This window comes from Castor canadensis, chromosome 16 (genome assembly GCF_047511655.1).
Source record: "Castor canadensis chromosome 16, mCasCan1.hap1v2, whole genome shotgun sequence".
NCBI classification, from domain to species: domain Eukaryota; kingdom Metazoa; phylum Chordata; class Mammalia; order Rodentia; family Castoridae; genus Castor; species Castor canadensis.
The window spans coordinates 28,594,140-28,612,872 of NC_133401.1; the positions used below are offsets into that span (position 1 = coordinate 28,594,140).

General features: G+C 45.0%; 2 protein-coding genes across 10 annotated transcripts in view; both read right to left on the reverse strand.

Moving 5' to 3' along the window:
• The window catches only part of LOC109700288 (uncharacterized), a 43,197-nt gene extending 37,637 nt beyond the window's left edge, over positions 1-5,560 (reverse strand). For 4 of the 7 annotated variants that reach the window (XM_074058430.1, XM_074058429.1, XM_074058426.1 and 1 more), the window contains exons 1-3: positions 5,298-5,560; positions 4,109-4,147; positions 1,302-1,424 (exon numbers count right to left, since the gene is read on the reverse strand). The gene's annotated coding sequence lies outside the window, so the exon portion shown is untranslated. The other 3 variants (XM_074058432.1, XM_074058431.1, XM_074058428.1) reach the window with 2 other exon arrangements.
• Positions 5,561-7,660: 2,100 nt separating this feature from the next.
• LOC109700286 (uncharacterized) lies at positions 7,661-17,476 on the reverse strand. 3 transcript variants are annotated; one of them, XM_074058437.1, is made up of 5 exons: positions 17,213-17,475; positions 13,856-14,015; positions 12,085-12,187; positions 11,296-11,422; positions 7,661-9,971 (listed from the first exon to the last, which is right to left on the reverse strand). In XM_074058437.1, the coding sequence occupies exons 4-5, from the start codon at positions 11,327-11,329 to the stop codon at positions 8,407-8,409; spliced, it is 1,599 nt and encodes a 532-aa protein (XP_073914538.1). In that variant the 5' UTR covers positions 11,330-11,422; positions 12,085-12,187; positions 13,856-14,015; positions 17,213-17,475; the 3' UTR covers positions 7,661-8,406. The 3 variants fall into 3 exon arrangements, with proteins under 3 accessions (XP_073914538.1, XP_073914539.1, XP_073914537.1); XM_074058438.1 differs by lacking the exon at positions 13,856-14,015; XM_074058436.1 differs by lacking the exons at positions 12,085-12,187; positions 13,856-14,015 and having other exon boundaries at positions 17,213-17,476.
• Between the last annotated feature and the right edge of the window lie 1,257 nt (positions 17,477-18,733).

Genomic DNA, 18,733 nt, shown 5'->3' on the forward strand with positions numbered 1-18,733 from the left:
TTCCTGAAACAGCTGGGCCTCACCTCCCAACATTTGCACATGCTCATTTTCATGCCTGGGATTAACTTTCTCTCTTCTTTCTTCTGGTTGCACACAATGTAAACCACTCTTCATAATCCTTGACATAGACTTACAACCTTGGGTTTGGGTTTTGTTTTGTTTTTTCCCCCACAGTTCCAAGACTCAAGGACTGGATATGAGAAGAGTCCCAGAATATAATACAAAGTGTGAGATCTGGGCCAGTGAAGGCCTAGTACATCTTTCACTCAGCACCCACCATGTGTTTAGGGATGCAACCTCTTCTGTAGACAAGGAAGTCTGTGGGTAATGACAGGCAGATGACCACAAATGGCCTCTATGGTCTCAGTCCACCCTGTAGCCAGGAGGCCTGGATTATGGAATTACTTCAGCCTCAGTCCTCAGTGGTGACTCTTATGTGTGACACTGCTCAGTACTCAACTTCCCTGTGTCTCAATGTCATTTGCCTTCCCAGCTGTTCTAACTGTGAGCACATGTGGAAAATTTTGAAAAACCTAACTTAGACAAGGGACCTTTCCTTTTCAAATATACAATGGCTTCTGGCACCCCCAAGAGTAAAGGGGAATACACTTCACCTGATGAGCATGTTCCCAACTCCCTCAACAAGGCTATGCACACAGCAGTCCCTCTACTTGTAACAGTCCCCAAATTCTCATAAACTTCTGCTTAAACTGAAATCCTGAGGTCTGATTCAAAACATGGGGACCTAAAAATTTAGTGATGTGAAGGCCCCTCAAGGGGCCATATACTTGGATGATGGATGCTGTGGGTCTCTAAATACACTGCCCATACCAGAGAAAGGGCTCTCAGCAGGGTCACTATCGTGTTGTGGAGAGAACTTCTCCTGTGGGACCTCATGTTCTCACTTCTCAGCATACAAAGTGCTTCAAAGAATCTGCTTAGCAGGCGGACACCAAAACTCTTAAAATGCCTAACACTAGAGGGACATCAGGGTCTGGAACAAACTGTCCAATCACAGAAAAGACCCGGTTCTGAAAGATGATTGGTATACCTACTTCATCAGGGGCCAAAGAGCATTCTTGTTAACATATTCTGGTCTGCATTGTCCTTGAGTCACTAGAAATGGCTTGTTGTCACAGACTTCTGGGAAGTTTGTCTACTCAGAAGATGTAGAGATGTACCATTCATACTAAGCAAGATCGAATGCTCCCAGAAGCTAAAGATATTATTTCAGTTGCTCCTGACGGCTACTGATCCAAATGGACATACCATGCATAGATTAAGACACAAATGAACATTACCGTTGCTCTGTTGAACAGCTGGAGTTAAAGCTGGTCTGCAGGTATCACATTTGGTTAGAGTTTCAGGGCCTTTCGCAGTCCACAGGGATGGGATATTATAGGCCTCTTACTGAGGCTTCTTCACTAGAACACAAAGTTGAAATGTGGTGAGTTAGTAGAGTTCAGGCTACACATGAGTAACTGAAATCTCATGGTTACAGATCAGTGGGGAATTTAGCAAAACCTAAACTCAGGCTCAGGGAAGGGGGTGCTGGATTTAAGGGTAAGGAGATAAAAAGGGACATGCTCAAGAGAATGGGGTGAGTGTGAGGATGTTACTTAAGGAGATTACAACTGCACAGTTTTCCAGCAAAACACTGAGGCACAGCAGTTTATGAGTCTCATCAAGAAAAGCCCACTTTTCCTGGGAAAGGTAAATGATCAGGTTCTTAAAGGTCACATATTCCAGCCATGAGAAGAAAAGTTCAATGTACCATTACCTTCTTTCCTAGAACCCCCAAGTTCGTCACCTCACTCATCCATCACCTGCTCTCACTGATACCCCTCTCAATTTATGATGCCCTTCTAAGTTTGACATCCAAACTTAGAAGGGCGTCATAAAGCTGTTCCAGCCGGGTGCCGGTGGCTCATGCCTATAATCCTAACTACTCAGGAGGCAGAGATCAGGAGGATCATAGTTCGAAGCCAGCCTGGGCAAATAATTCACAAGACCCTATCTCAAAAAACCCTTCACCAAAACAGGGCTGGTGGAGTGGCTCAAGGTGAAGCCCCTGAGTTCAAGCCCTAGTACTGTGAAAATAAAGCTGTCCCTTAGAAACCCAAGTCATACTTCCCCACACACGGTCAAATGTGGAGTCATCCTTTAACTTCAAGTCCCTTCAGACCCTGGGGATGACATGTCCGTCCTCCATATGCCTATCAGTCCTTGCAGCACACAGCCCCACATCTATAGTCACTTCCACCTAATGCCCACTTCATAGGAATTTCCCTGATCTTCCTACATGAAATTCAGTGTCAGGCACCCACAGAGAACATAGAAAATGGAAATATGATCCAACAAAACTCCAGTCCACAGCCAGTCTCCACTGCCATAGGCAGCTTCATCCTGTTCTGGAGGCCTCCCTGCCCAACTCTGTTCCTTGTTTCTACCTTAGCCACCAAGAACCACCTGTGGATCTCAGACACCTTTAGCCCTATTCCACCTATGCTGCTCCTAATGTTCCCTCAGTAGTCAGACTTTCTTCACTAATTCTCATTGTGACATTAGTCTGAGTACTCCTCCTCTTCTGGCCATTCACACTTCTTTATGACCACTGTGCCCAAACATACCCATTCACCTTACTGAAAGGCCCCAGATACACTGAGTTTGAAGTGAAACTAAAAGCAAAGGTCTTGGTGTCAGGCTCACATTGCTCAGTTACACCCAGACATCAGCATCCACATCATGTACACCATCCAGTGGCATGATGACCACCAACCTACCAGATCTTCCTCTCCCTACACCCTTCCTTGGTTACATCTGCACACCTTGTTTGTGATGCCCACCACCCACATCAAGGTGCTCACGCTTAAGTCATAACTGATTACCCATTCCTGGGCTTTACTAGACTAATCAGGATTCTTCCTCCTAACTGCAATTCACAGCTATACCACAGTGCAGACACTTGCCACAAAGGTTGAATGTCCAAATCTTTTAAACCCCTCTCAGTTTCATGCTTCTGTGGTTAGCTGCCTGCTTGATGTCTCCACTAATTATTCTGAGACACTTCAAACTGTTAAGATGGCAAAAAAACAAAACTTCTGACATTTCCAATAACCCTACTATGAACTTTATCATCCCAGATAATAGAACTTCCATTTTTCCATTGCCAAGTCCAAAAACCTTGCATGTACATGACTCCAACTTTGCTTTCTCACCCTTAAAAATCTAAAAGGCAGGAAGACCTATTTAAAAAACTGACTCAGAATCCCAACCACACTTCCTGCTTCCAAGGCCACTACTCCAGTACAGCCACCATCAACACTCACCTGGACAACTGCAGTAGCTTCTTCCTTGGTCTTCCTACTGCCTCCCTACACAATCTGGTTTCCATGCTACATCAGTATGGAGCCTCATGAGGTCAGGGTCACAGCATCTCCCCCTCTAATTCATTCTCCTCACTGTTTCCACCACCTCCAGAACAGACACCAACATTTGGAAGAGACAGTACATTTCTGAGTATTCACCTGTACTCTCAGTTCCCATAAGAAAAAAAAGGCAGAGGGTAGGTACTTTTGGGAGAGGGGAGAATGAACAGAGAGAGTGAAAAAGTGTATCACTGATGTGCTTTATATATTTATAAGAAAGTAGACCAATAAAACCTTTTGAAATTATTTTAAGAAAGGGGGAGGAGAGATGAGGGAGAATGAAGGAGTAGGTCAATCTAATCAAGGTACATTGTAAGCATATATGGAAATGTCACAATGAAACCCCTCTGGTAATAAAAATGTTAGTAGAAAGGAAAACAAAAGGAAAGAAAAGAAAAAAGAAAGGCAAACTCCATTCTCTAATTAGGCTCATTCTTACTTCCATACACTGACTTATTCTAGTTCCTATTCCTGGGATGACCTATCATACCTCATTCTGTGGATTCCAAACAGTATAAAACAGTCCATGTAGGTCCAAGTCTTGACTGCTGACTTTGAATTTTTTTAGAGTCCTTAAGCTCAAGAAGTGGAAGAGCAGAAGGAGAAAAGTCCTAGAACATACTCATGGAGGTCAAAGGTGTGGTCACTTCCACTGAGCACCAGGAACATCTTCCACTCACCTGGGAAGGATCTATCAGTACTTCTGTAGTCATGGGAATCTGAGGAAAGAGTGAAGTCATCAGAGGAAGACAACTGTAACAAGTCCTTAAACTGCTTTTGCTGAAAATCACTGACTCCTTACTTGAGCCCACCAATTAACTAAAAGCAGGAGAAAAGCTTGACATCTCTGTCTTCATTTTTTGTCTTTGCTCTGTACCATTCACCTTGCAGCCACCTGAGAATCCTAGAATGACTGGACTAATTGGTAACATGTTTACAAGAGGTTTGGATGAAACTGTCCCCAAGGAAGAGAACAACAGAGCCTTCTCAGGACACATCACCTGCTCCACATGTTGTGCAACTATGGCTTGCTTTTCCCTGAAGGAATGACAGGGATAACAATTTTTCCCAGCTTCTTTTTCTGAACCCCATCCAAAACCAGGACTGAAGTAATGACTAATACAGTCACACCTGTGACTGTTTACGAATACCTCTCATCTACTGCTGTAATTCTTTTTCTGTTTAAACCAAAAGCTCATATCTGTACCCTGGAGATGGGCTGATGTGCTTCCCTAACCTAAAATAAGCCTCCTTTCTCTGCCCTTCACCATTATTTACTGATTATTTTGGCTTGTTGGTGTGAGTGGTTGGACTTGGCATGTGGAAGCGGAGAGCTGGGCCTGGCACCTAAAACTGGTTTCTCAGCCATGGTAGGCTCCATGGGCTCAGGCTTACCTGTTCCCCTGTCCAATCTAGGATCCAGGTGACTGGGCATGAGTATATTTACTCTGAGCCTCATGCTTGGTACTGATTTACCTGTGGGAACTTGTACAGGGACTAAAACCTCCCTATGCTAACTCTGAGCAGCTTCTGTGAAACTCTGAAAAAGCCTAACTCAGACCATCTGCCTCTTCTTTTCAGAATCCTCCACGGTTTACAGGTCTCTAAAAAAGAAGATAAAACTCCTGACTCTTCCATTGGAAAGCAAGTGCACCTGGCTCAACGGCCCCGCCAAGACCTCGCAAAACCGGCCCTCTGCCTTTAACACTCCCCCGAACCTCATCGTAGAATAAGGTTAATTAGGAAATTAACTCCTCACGCGCGTCCTCCCCAGTGACACGAACTATAATGTCTTAATCGGGGGCTCCAAATTGGGCTCTAGTACTCAGGGGAGGTAAGGGCTGGGAGGAAGGAACACCTGACACTTACCTGAGCCGGGTCGCTCAGCGCGGAGGACACTGCAATCAGCGGGCGGAGCGGAGACTCGCGCATGGCTGTCACCCCCACTCAATCCCTCGGACCAGTCGGGGTGCGTTGTGTGGACCCAATCCCTGCGACGCCCCTCCCTTCCACTCACATCGCCTCCATCCGGATTCCACGTTCCTCAAGTGCAGAAAATGCACTGAGGCAGATCGGAAAATACGAGCACAGACAGGCGAAGCCAGAAGTCCCGCCCTCCCTGATATGCAAGCCCGGAAATAATTCTGTTCCTAACGTTTATTGGCTCGGCGTCCTTCCGTTTGAGAACAGAGCTTTCTGGGTAACGTAGTTACCACAGTTCCATGGTACCTTGCATCACCTGGAACAAAAGGCAAGAGGCCCAGTAGTGTACCAGGAAATAACCTACCACCTTTTACAGGTAATTTTGGGATGCCTCACTGGAACGCGGGAAACCCGTCTTTCCTTTTTCCTCTTCTTTTATGAATTCCTCTTTAATTGTAATCTTTGACCATTTCAGCATTTTCTTACTTTGAAGCCAACTGGGTACACACAAAAAAAAGCGCTGCCAAGGACGCCTCTGTGGGGGGTAGGCTGGTCAGCACCCACGGTGGTAGTTCATGGAAGGAGGAACCAGACTTCAGTAGGAAGGAGGAATTGAACTCGGCTGGAGCAGTGGTACAGGATTCTGTTGCACAAGGAAGGATGGAGTCCTCTTTGGGAATCCCGTGCCCCACCTTCTGAGTTACCGTGGGCACTTGGCCTCTGTGGCCACCAACAGAAAGAATCTGTAGGGACTCCTCTCCCGGCCCCTAGGTGTCTTAATTCCCAAACTTCCCTGCCCTTGACTTCCAGATGCCACTATCCTTCCACTGTATGAACACAGATCACCCCTCCTTCATGGCACCTTATTTTATTTACCCTTCCTCACTCAAAGGTGCCATCTCAGGTCACACATGTCTCCTCAAACTTCAAGTATGTCTCTTTCTCTCTCTGTTCCTGGATTCTGGGCAATGAGACTTTGGGTCAGATGGTTATTAGAGGCCTAAAAGAAAGAATTCAAGGAGGGACACAGAGGAGACTTTAGTAGGAACAGGTTTATTAGTGCAAAGAAAAGTGAAAGCAAAGCAAATGTGTACTCTCCAGACTGGAGAGCAGGCAGTGGCAAGAAGGATCAGCTGCATTTGGGATCTGAAGAGCTCAAGCTTTTATTGGGGCCTGATGATATGGTCAGACTTGGAAAACTGGGTTATTTGCCATTAAATTTCAGAGACTAAAGTTATGTGTCATAAACTCCTCCCATATATCAAACAGAGGTGTTCTTGGCCATTGATGGTCAGTTTCACCAAATAAATAAATAAATAAATAAATAAAAGATAAAAATGTGCTTAGGGGCTGATGGAGTGGCTCAAGTGGTAAAGTACCTGCCTAGTAAGTGTGAAGCCCTGAGTTCAAACCCCAGTATCACACACACAAAAAAGTGTTCAGAGCTTTTCATACCATTTTTTTTCTTGCCTTTTTAGGGGTATTACTCCATTTAGAACCATAAAATAAGTTTGATGTCATTATTGTTCCTATTTATCACAGAGATGAGAAAACTGGATCCTACAGTTGCCATGTGCAGCTGCAATGCAGGTAAACTCTTAAGGGTGGCGTGCATGCTCTCAAATACCAGTGTTCAATTCTTGTGTCACAGTGCTATGGAACATTTGATGCTAATAGGATGACCAGAATCAGTGTTTGTAGGGTTCAACCAGGTTCAACAATCCCATGTTGACTCCAGTATCTGCATCCTCAGGCTAGGTGCTATGGTTTTTTTTTTTTTTTTCTTTTTAACTTCAAGCACCGTTCTTTAATTCTTTAGAGTGCTAATTTAAAATGGTGCTACGGTTTTTATATAAAATGTCCTAAGGTCCATGTGCTTGTTCTGCAGAGTGGTCCTACTGGGAGGTGATGAAATTATGGACTTTAGGACACAAGGCTCTTTCTATAACTGGGGAAATGATCTCTCTCAACTGTGCTTGTGATTCTGTGACATCTGAAAAAAAAAAACAGTAGGAGGCGCAAATTCATGCTATGCAGCTTGGCATATAAACTGACCACTCCTCAGGTGACCTCTGGTCTCAGGTTACAAATTGGGAAGAAAAAGTCCTGTGTTCTTTCAGTGGAGGTCTTGGGCTGCAATCCACATTAGGCAAAAACTGCAAGACAAACCACTCTCTGCATTTATACTCTCCCTGCTGAGGCAAATATCACTGGGGGTCCCCATAAAGACTGTCAATTTCCTCACACAAACTGAGCCTAACTATATATAATGCAACCCAATAGAGTTATAAGAACAACTGAGATTAAAGGTGAATGCAACAATATCTTTATTAGTGTACAAACCAGAGCAATTTGAGAGAGTTACCAGCTAGTGACATCCAGGCTAGAAACATCAACTACAAGGGTCATGTGAGACAAACAACTTCCATGAAGAAGCTAAGCCTTCCTTGCAAGCCTCCAGCTGAACCAGCATTGAGTTCATTTGGCATAATGGTATCCTAATATGGAAGATCACTCAGCAAACAGAATAAAGTTGTCCTAATGGTTAAGGCTACTCAAGATTTCCCTCAGGAAAGGAGATAGAAGAGACACATGTGCCTTGCCCTACCATGTCAGGGTAGCTTTTGTCCACTGTGCAAGGTGGCAGGAGATGGCATATAGAAGATAGTGCAGCAATGATTTCACTCTGCCAAGGGCCTTACAAAATCTAGAATGTGCAGAGCGGCTCGAGTAAAACTCTACCCATGTGTAAACTCATGGGGAGTCTCACCAGTGGACAAGTGCAAATGTGCAGTTCAAGTTCAGATAGAAGCATCCCAAAGGCTCTCAAGTATAGATATACTGAAAAAGCACATTCCATTCATATCTAAGGCTATTCCTAATCAGGGACTTTCTGCTGCTAAATAAGGCTGGACTATGGGTTGAAAGCTTTCCCACACTTGCTATCATAATGGGACTGTCTATGGTGTGGTACTTTTGGTGTTGAAGATGAATGTTGTGGAAAGATTCCCCACATTTGCCACACACATATGGCTTTTATCCAGTATGAAATCTTTCATGTATAATGAGGGAGTTCTTCAGCCAAAGCACTTGCCACACTGAAGGGCTTTTCCTCACTGTGAAACTTCTGGTGAATAATACTGCTTTCATGCCCAAAGATTTCCTCACATTCTCTATACTTATAAAGCCTTTCTCCAGTGTGAATTCTTTGGTGTACAGTAAGGGAATGTCCTTGCTTAAATGATTTGCCACATTCTCTACACTCATAAGGCCTTTCACCAGTGTGACCTCTCCGGTGTGCAGTCAGGGCCTGTCTTTGCTTAAAGGATTTCCCACATTCTCTACACTGAAAAGGTCTTTCTCCAGTGTGGACTCTCTGGTGTACAGTTAGGTCACCTCCTCGCTTAAAGGATTTGCCACATTCTCTACATTCATAAGGGCTTTCACCAGTGTGTACTCTCTGGTGTACAGTAAGGGCACGGAGTTCCCTAAAGGATTTCCCACAATCTCCACACTCATAAGGCCTTTCACCACTATGAATTCTCCAGTGTACGATAAGGGAATTTCCTTGCTTAAATGATTTCCCACATACTCTGCACTCATAAGGTCTTTCTCCAGTGTGGACTCTACGGTGTACAGTGAGGTCACCTCCTCGCTTAAAGGATTTCCCACAATCTCTGCACTCATAAGGCCTTTCTTCAGTGTGAACTCTGTGATGTATAGTAAGGGCCTGTCCTCGATTAAAAGATTTGCCACATTCTCTACACACATAAGGCCTTTCTCCAGTGTGGATTCTCTGGTGTATGGTAAGGGAACCTCCATGCTTAAAAGACTTCCCACATTCTGTACACTCATAAGGCCTTTCTCCAGTGTGGACTCTCTGGTGTTCAGTAAGGGCACGTAGTTCCTTAAATGATTTTCCACATTCTCTACACTCATAAGGCCTTTCACCACTGTGGACTCTCTGGTGTACAATAAGGGAATTTCCTTGCCTAAAGGATTTGCCACATTCTCTACACTCATAAGTCATTCCTACAGTGTGCACTCTCTGGTGCTCAGCAAGTGAGTAGTCACCTTGGAACACATTCTCATATTTGCTATGCTGATAAATACTTTTTCCAGTATAGCCACTTAGGTTATGAAAAGATGTGTTATGGCGGGAAGCTTCATTCCATTGAACCAACTTGTAATAACTGTTTCCATGGTGAAATGCCTCCTCAAACTCAGAGATGTTTGGCCTTTCACCATTAGGAATGACCAGGGGCTGTGGAAAGTCAAAAAAAGCTGGGAAATCCTTGCAAAGGTCATTACAATCATACCATTTTCCTGGCATAAGAAATTCAGAGCTATTCCCAAGTGAAGGAATGGCCCAATGCAAGGGATTCTCTGTACTGGGATGCTTCTGGTGCTTCAAAAAGGTTTCACATGCTCCAGGCATGTACAGCTTCTGCACAGGTGGAGCTTCCAGGTATAAAACTTCTTTCAACACTGGGGCACGAAAGTCCCAGGGGTGAGTCTTCTCGGCAGACTGACCTGCCTCTGGAGTCATCAAGTGTGATATCCCTTCCAGAGAAATACTGTGCACAGAGGCCTCCTTATCATCTACTCTATATTCACAACCTGAAATCAGAGAAATGATGATGAAATGAATGCAGATCATGGTGGAAGGGGGTTCAAAGGATTTTATTTTTTTGGTGGCACTGGGAGATCAATCCTAGGAACTTGCACATGGTAGGTATGCACTGTACACTGAACTAAACCCCCAGCACCACAGGATTGTTTTCAGGATGTGGAAGCAGGGTTCAATTTACAGAAAGGGTGGCTTTACCCAACTGGGCCTCTAAAGATAGTAGAATATTGCAAAATCACCAGACATAGGACAGGAAGATGGGCTGGTAGACAGGGAGGAGTGGCACACAGCCATCAGGCCCTGCTACTTCATGGTACTATTATCCATGAAATCTCCCAAATTCACCACACAATCTTATTCTGCAAAAACCTGCCAACTGGTGACAAGTGCCTGAGCCAAGGTTGGGGACAACAACTTGAACTGCATTTTGAAATATTTAAGAATATATATACCTCTCAAAACAGTAGGTATTGGTCAGCATTGGAGAACAATGCAGAGAGCACAGTGGATTGAAGCTAGTGATGTATGGAGACCAGCCACATAACAAGTTAGAAAGTGTCAAGTATGGGGATACAAGGCAGAAATGGGGTGGGTCCAGTGGCACCTATACTATAAACACAGAGGATACAGGACAGTTTCCTGATCTGATGGAAAAACAGTGCAGATATCATGACCTCCTCCAGGTGCCCATTAATTGTTGGACCAGGCATTTCTGAGATCATCTTGCCATGGTCATCCTACGAAACAACCAGGACTTTTCTTACATCCCATCTGCACAATATAGGGGAGGTACACAAACTAAGTCCTTAAAGAAAGACAGGGCAAATGAGCTTTCAGCAGTGCCCTTAAGCAACTCAGCACACAGAGATCAGAGGAAAGAAGAACAGTATTACAAAAGACTGAAAGGATGGTCTGTCAAGAATAGCCCATGGTTCTGTGGCTATAGATCCTGACCATGCCTGGTGTTCCTGAAACAGACAGCTGTGAGAAAATGTCAGTGAGAATAAAGAAACAGGAAACTGGCAAAAGGTGTTGTGGATCTAGAAAATCACTCAGTCAAGCTGAAAGCAAGCCAGAGGAGAACTATTAAACTCATGGCCAGACATCTTCCTCCCAAATCCCTGCTTGCATTCATTAGAGCAGCAGCTATTAGAACTGCTCAGGGCAATGCACAGCTCAACAACGATACAGCACACATGCCAAAAGGTGAAGAAGTTAGCAAAGCCCAAGGAATAGCAGTGGAAGAGGCAGAGCAGTCCCTGGGGGGAAAAACATGAAAAGAAACCAGGACACTGTTGAGTGTGATGATCTTACCTATGGAGGTTATAAGCGCAAAGTTCTCCAGCATCACATTGAGGTACAGGTACCTCTGAGGTGCATTAAGGAACTCCCACTCCTCCTGGGAGAAGTTAATGAACACATCATCAAATGTCACACAGGCCTGTCATGGTTAAAAAAGAAAATTTATGATCAGCTTCTCCCGTAGAATTGATTCCAGGTTGATCCAACCCATTCCCCTACCTCCATCCTCTGTTTATCCTATGTGCCATCCTCAGCAACAGAAGATGCCAGGCCCCAGTGCCACTAATGTCCTTGATGAATATTTGATCAGCGTTTCAGGATCTTGCACATAGTAGGCAATACTAACAGGCAGGTGAGCAGGGAGACACCATCTAACTTCTGGACCAGGCATTCTTGTTAGACTTAATTGCCCAGGGGTCCCCAGATGATGCACTTAGGTATCTCCAAATGTGGGCTCACCTTTCAGCTTCATGTTACCAACAGCTCATTCACAGGACCAGCATTTCAAATGCTCCCTGTAGGTACACATTTGGTTTTGGACCATACCACTCTCATGCATACTCCCCCAGCTATTTCCAGCCTCCTGCCCTATAATATTAATACCTCTCTGCCCTCCCTACTCTCCTCAGCACACAGAATCCACACTGTGCTTGGCACAAACATGACACAGTATTTACCACTGCCACAGTCACCCCATGTACTACTCTAAAGGCCATGTTGCCTCATTTTCTTTCCAGATTGTAATGGCCTTCACCAACACTGGTGCACTTTATGCCTTTCACCAGACACAAACATCCTTACCTTCTAACCTTCATCCAAGCCTTGTCACAGTAGCCTTCCACCACAGGAAAACACTTCTCCCAGTTGACAACTTGTGTCACTAAATGTATGCAACCTGAAACTTCTGAGACACATCAAGGATCATCATAAAACTGGTGAATCTGTGGTTGCAGTGCTATCTTGCAGCAGTTATTCTAAGCCTCTGATTCCATCTCATGGTCCTCATCCTTTGGAAGCACTGGGAACCGCCAGTGCTTCTGTCTCCTTCAATATACCCATAGCCATTTCTCTCACATGCCTGTTTTGTGATAGGTTCCAACCTGACCCAGGTGCCCTACTTGAACCTACATCACCACCCTCCTCTTTAAAGGCAGCTAAGAGCATGATCATCCCAAGATTAGGATTCCCCTTTCCTACTATGATCCACAGAAGCAGATATGACCCAGGGCAAACACTGGCCACCAACTTTTACATGTCTTCTACAGGAACTCTTGTCCAGAGTTTCAAACTTGTTTGGCCAGCTGCCCTCTTCACATTTCCACTAATGCTTCTTGGAAACATTCACGCCTTACCATGGTGAAAATTCAAGCTCTTGATAACCCCACTGAAAATTGCTCCTACTACTATCTGAGGTGGATAGAGCTTCTAAACCCAACTACTAATACGCAGAAAACTTGGAGTCACTCTTAAACCCACCTTTCTCTTTTACACTCAAAAATAAGAAAATCTTGCCAAATTTCTCAAAGAGGCCAGTTTCTCCTGACACAATAATGAGGTCAATCCTTACACCAAGAGGTAATCTAAAACAACCTAATGTTAATTAATCAGTTACTGTCCTATTTTGTTTTCCTTCTCACCTTACAATGAAAGTGACTTTGAAATGACCAATCTATTTTTTTTGTTGTTGTTGTTTTTCTGTCTGCTTTCTTAGTCTTTATCTATAAAACCAAATTCTTCAACTCAGTCTATGGAAATACTTCTATTTTATGGAATAAAGTGTTGCTGGATTGTAGTACTTAAAGTCAATTAAGAACTTTAAATGAAATAGTTGTAATTTTATCCTCTGTCACCTAGGATCCATCCCCAATTCCCAATTCTTTAGAAACTGCACTGCTTAAGGTGCCATCAATCATTAACTGGAATAACCTAGCAGGCTCCTCCCTTTCTTTCTGTAATCTAATTCGCACTCCACAGTCTATAATCTTTGTTACAGTCACAGGGAACCTGCTAAGACCTGGGTCACATATCCTTCCTCCTCTGTCCCAACCTCCCACTGCTCCCATCATCTCCACAATAAACTCTTAACTTCATACAGAGCCATTAAGGCCAAATGGTCATACCTTAAATTCTCAGCTCAAATAGGAAAAAAAAATCTGTGATCCTTGGAAACAGTTCACCCTCACCTTGCATTTGTACATTCTGACATCTATGCTTGGAGTAACCTTTCACCCCTCATTCCACTGGTTGCAAGCAATGTGAGCCACTCCATACAATCTTTAATGTGGACTCACAACCTTGGGCTCTGGGTTTTTTCATAGTCCCCAGGCTTAGGGACTAGAAGAGTGACAGAAGAGAACAGGAACATAATCCAGATACAGTTAGATTGTGGGCCTAGAACATTCCATTTAGTGTCCACCATATTTTAAAAGTCACAAACACTTCTACAGTCAAGAAGGTCTGTGAGGAATGACAGGCAGATGACCAAAAGGGACTCCACTGGCTTAGTCCACCTTGGTGCCAGGAGGCATGGATGATGGAATTATCTGAGCCTTACTCCTGAATGATAACTTACCTGTTGTGTGACATTGCACAGGACTCAACTTCCCTGTGCCTCAAAGCCATCATCTGCCTTCCCAACTGTTCTAACTGTGAGCAGCTCTTGGGAAATTTTGAAAAGCCTAACACACACCAGTTATGTTTTCTGTTCACAACACTCCATGGCTCCTGGCACCCTGTGAATAAAGGTAAAATGCCTTACCTAGTAAGCATATTCCAAACTCACTCACCAAGACTTTAGACACAGCACATCCCTCTCCACCGGTAACACTCTCCTGCAACTCATAAAACTTGGGTTTAAATTGAAATCCTCACATCTGATGTCTTCAGAACAAAGGGACCTAAAATTTAGTAATATGAGCAGGCCCCTCATCAGGCCTTTTAGTTGTTTGCAGTGATGTTATGGGCTATGGAACATGGTCCTCTCCCAAGCAAGGTCCATTAGCATGGCTGCTACCTTTAGATGCAGGCAGGTACCAGGTTGGAACTCTACAACTGTTGTGTTATGGGGACAACTTCTGGGGGACCTCATGCTCTCATCACTTCTCAGCAGACAAAAATGGCTAAAAGAATCTGCTAAGTGGAATGATCCCAAAATTGCTAAAATGCCAAACACTACATCCACATCATATGTTCCACCTAGAATAAACCATACAGTCACAGAAACAACCCTGTTCTGAAAGCCCATTGGTACAGCTACTTCAACATAAGGCCAACAGCATTCTGAGTACCACAGCTCCGGTCTGCACTGTCCTTGCCTGAGCGTGCTTAGACAGGAATTGGGGGGCATGGGAAATGGTATCAGAGCCTAAAATGAGTCAGAGTTTGTGCTTATTAATGGGGACACAAGCAGATATCTGGGAAGTTTTGTTTGCAGCTGGGCACTCACGTGTTTACAGACATATCATTCACACTCAGGAAGATCAGATATACCAGGAAGCAGAAGATTTTATTTCAGCTGCTCCCAAAGTCTAGGAATACAAATGGACATGCCATGCATAGTTTGATTCAGACACGGTGTGCATGTCTCCTACTTGGAAGGCAAATGAACATTATCTATTGTTCTTTATGTGCTCTTGACTGAAGAGATGGAATCACACGGGGACTTATCAGTGGATTCTTTAGGTTCCTATTCTTTCTTCTTCAGTACTGGAGTTTGAACTCAGGGCTTTGTGCTTGCTAGATAGGTGCTCTACACTTGAGCCACACCAACATCCCAGTGAGTTCTTTCAGGACAACAGAGAATACTCCAGGCTGTCACATTTAGAAACAGTTTCAGGGTTTCAGCAGTTCTACAGGGATGGGTTCATATAAGCAACTTCACCCTCACACCGAGTTTCCTCCACAAGGAAACAAAGTTGTCAGGAAGGCTTTGTTAAGTAAGAGCTAAGTTCATGGCTGCACATGAGTAACAGCCATCTCAGAGTTTTGGATTGGTGGGGAAACTGCAAGCCTAAACTCCATCTCTGTGAAGGCAGAGCTGGTGCTAGGGGGAAAAGAGAACAGAGGCAAGCTCAAGACAATATGGTGGAAGGGCCTTACCAAAAAGGTTACAAGTGCACAGTTCTTCACTGAGGAACAACAGCCTGTAAACCTCATCAAGAAGCACTAACTCTTCCTGGAAAATGTAAATGACCAGGTCCTTTAAGGTCACACAGCCCTGCCATGATGAGGACATTCGCTCTACCATCACCTTTTCTCTAAGGACCCTGTTTTCACAAGGTCACTCATCCATCCCCTGCACTCTGTCATTCCCATCTCTCTACTCCACAGGAGATAACAGGACCTAATGCCACTGATACCCCCCTCAACTAATGGTAGCACTGATACCCCCCAACAACTAATGGTGGTGTTCCACACCAACAAGAAGATAAATAGACACACATCAACAGAACTTGGAGCCTGGCATCCAAACTCAGAGAGGTCTCACAGAACCGTTCCACAGTTACCCAGGTCATACCTCCCACACTCAGTCAAATGGGGAGGGGAACCCTTTATCTTCATGTCTTCAATAGACGGACCATGGGGACATTTCACTATATGCCTATCAGTCCCTGTAGTACACTGCCCCACATCCATAGGCACTTCATTCCCTGCCCACTTTCATAGGAATTTCCCTGATCTTCCTACATGAAATTCAGTGCCAGGCATCCAGAGTGAACACAGGAAATGGAAATATATGCACAAAACTCCAATCCACTGTCAGTCCCTATTGCCACAGACAGCCTCATTCTGTTCTGGAGGCCTCCATGCCTGCCTCTGTTCTTTGTTTCCACCAAGAGCCACCTGTGGATCTCAGACACCCTTGTCCCTATTCCACCTATGCTGTCCTCATGTCCCCTCATTAGTCAGACTTTCTTCACTGATTCTTATTCTGACACTAGTCTGAGTACTTCTCTTCTGGCCATTCCTTATGACTTTCTTATGACCACTGTGCCCAAACATATCCATCCACCTTACTAAAAGTTCCGAGAAACACCGAGTCTGAAATGAAGCTAAAAGCAAAGGACTTGGCATAAGCATCCACATCATGTACACCTCCACTGTTACCAAGATCACCACCCTACCAGATCGTCCTCTCCCCACACCCTTCCTTGGTTACATCTGCATACCTTGTTTGTGATGACCATCACCCACACCAGGGTTCTCATGCTTACGACACAGATGATAACTCATTCCTGGGCCTTACTACACTAACCAGGGTTCTTCCTCCTAACTGCAACTCATCACTACACCCTAGCGCAGACACTTGCCACAAAGGTTGTATGTCTTCATCAGTTTCACACCGGTATGGTCAGCTGCCTGCTTCAGCTCTCCACTCATTATTCTTTGAGACACCTCAAACTCTTAAGAGAGCCCAAAATAAAACTTCTGACATCGCCAGACACTTAACCGTATCATGAACTTTACCATCCTAGTTAACAGAAATTCCATCCTTCTATTGCAAATCTTAAACCTTGCAGGTACACAACTCCAACTTTCCTTTCTTGCCCTTACAGATCTAAAACGCAGGAACACCTACTTAAAAAATGGAGTCAGGATCCCAGTCTCACTTTCCATTTCCACCATCAACACTTACCTGGACAACTGCAGTAGCGTCTTCCTTGGTCTTCCTACTGCCTCCCCCACACAATCTGGTTTCCATTCTGCAGCCATACATAGCCCGACAGGACCAGTCACAGCACCTCCTTCTCTAGCCCACATCCCTCACTGTTCCCACCACCTCCAGAATAGAATTTAGGACGCCACTCACTACCTTCCCGAATGACCTGGATATAAAGATATGAGCTACAGTTCCTTAATCGGGAGGCTCAATCAGGGCTCCAGCACTCGGGACTTCTAAGGGATGGGAGCAGAGACTCGGGACACTTACCTGAGCCGAGTCTCTCAACGCAGCAGCCGCCATTGTACTCGGGGGGCGGGGCGGAGGCCCGTTCATGGCCGTCACCGCGGTCCTTCAGACCCGCCGCTGTGCGCTGGGGTGGACCTAATTTCGGGAACTCCACGCCTTCCCAGTCGCGTCACCTTGACCCTGATTCCATGCACCACACCTACTGATAACTGCACTGATCCCAAATCAGGCAATTGATCGCCGAATTTGAGAGGCCGGAAGTCCCGCCCCAAGCCAGTGTATTAAACACGGAAATGACTTGTTCCAAACGCTCACTGGCTCGGCGTCTCTCCGTCGCGAGCATAGCTTTCTGGGTAATGTAGTTCCCACAGTTCCATGGCGGACGGCTGAATCGGGGTGCATACTTGCATTACCTGAAACAGAGGCCAAGAGGCCCCAGTGGAACGATAGGATATGGCCTCTCCAACTTTCACAAGGGGAGTTTGAATTGGGTCATCCTGTTACTGGAAGACCCCTCTTTCCTCTTTTCTGACTCCCTTCTTTAGTGGCAATCTTGGACCACTCCTGTGTTTTCCACTTGTAACCTTCAAAGTTCACAAAGTCTGCCAGAGATGCCTCGAATGGGGGCTGACTGGCATACAAGGTGGGAGCTTATGGAGATGAGAAGTAGGCTACAGTCGGATGGAGGGATGGAGTCCTAAGGGAAGAGTGGGAGGAGGCCTCTGGGAATACCAAACACTACCTCTTTGAGATAGTTTGGGCACCTGGCCATATGTGACACATGGGCCGCCTATCGAAACAGCCTTTAGGGACTCCCCTTCAAGCCTCTAGGTGTGTTCTAGATGCCACATCCCTTTCATGGTTGTCTAACACCACTCCTCCTTCCCATCCTGGCACTGAACTTTCTTTCACCTTCCTCACTACCCTCTCAAAGGTGTCATCTTAGATCACACACGACTCCTCAGACTTTAAGCATCTGTCTGTTATAGGACTCTGGGCTTCCTGTCTTGTAGGCACAAGATTTTTGGTTTTCTCAGAAAAAGAATTCAAGGAGGGACATGGGGATTTAAGCAGGAGCAGGTTTATTAGTGCAGACCAAAGTGAAAGCAAAGCAGAAGTGAACGCTCCACACTGGAGAGAGCAGGCAAGCTCAAGAAGGAGCAACTGCACTTGGGGCCAAGCTTTTGTTGGGGTCTGAGCATATGATCAATTCTGGAACGCTGGGTTATGTGTCATTAACTTTCAGAGACTAGGTTATTCATCTTCAACTCCTCTCACATGTTGGAATGGGGAGTTCTTGGCCTTTGGCCATCATTTGGATGCTGTCAGTTTCTATGAGCTATGAGATGTGGATCAGTAACACCCAGCTGTGTGTTATAATCATCTGACTGTCACCAGTCCAGGATGTGATTCCTATTCAAAATGCAAGTTATGATCCTCAGCCATCAGGTTCTCTAACTCCATACCTAATTCCTCTATAATTGACCCCACAAGGAGTGTGGAACCTTCTATCCTTAGAAGAGAGAAAGGACATAGATCTCT

Excerpts from the sequence above, each read along its gene's own strand:
- LOC109700286 (XM_074058436.1), bottom strand. The coding sequence starts at position 17,278 with ATGAACGGGCCTCCGCCCCGCCCCCCGAGTACAATGGCGGCTGCTGCG. Across the intron at positions 11,423-17,212 it reads CGTTGAGAGACTCGGCTCAG|GCCTGTGTGACATTTGATGA; the intron begins GTAAGTGTCCCG and ends TAACCATGACAG. Across the intron at positions 9,972-11,295 it reads TGCGCTTATAACCTCCATAG|GTTGTGAATATAGAGTAGAT; the intron begins GTAAGATCATCA and ends CTCTGATTTCAG.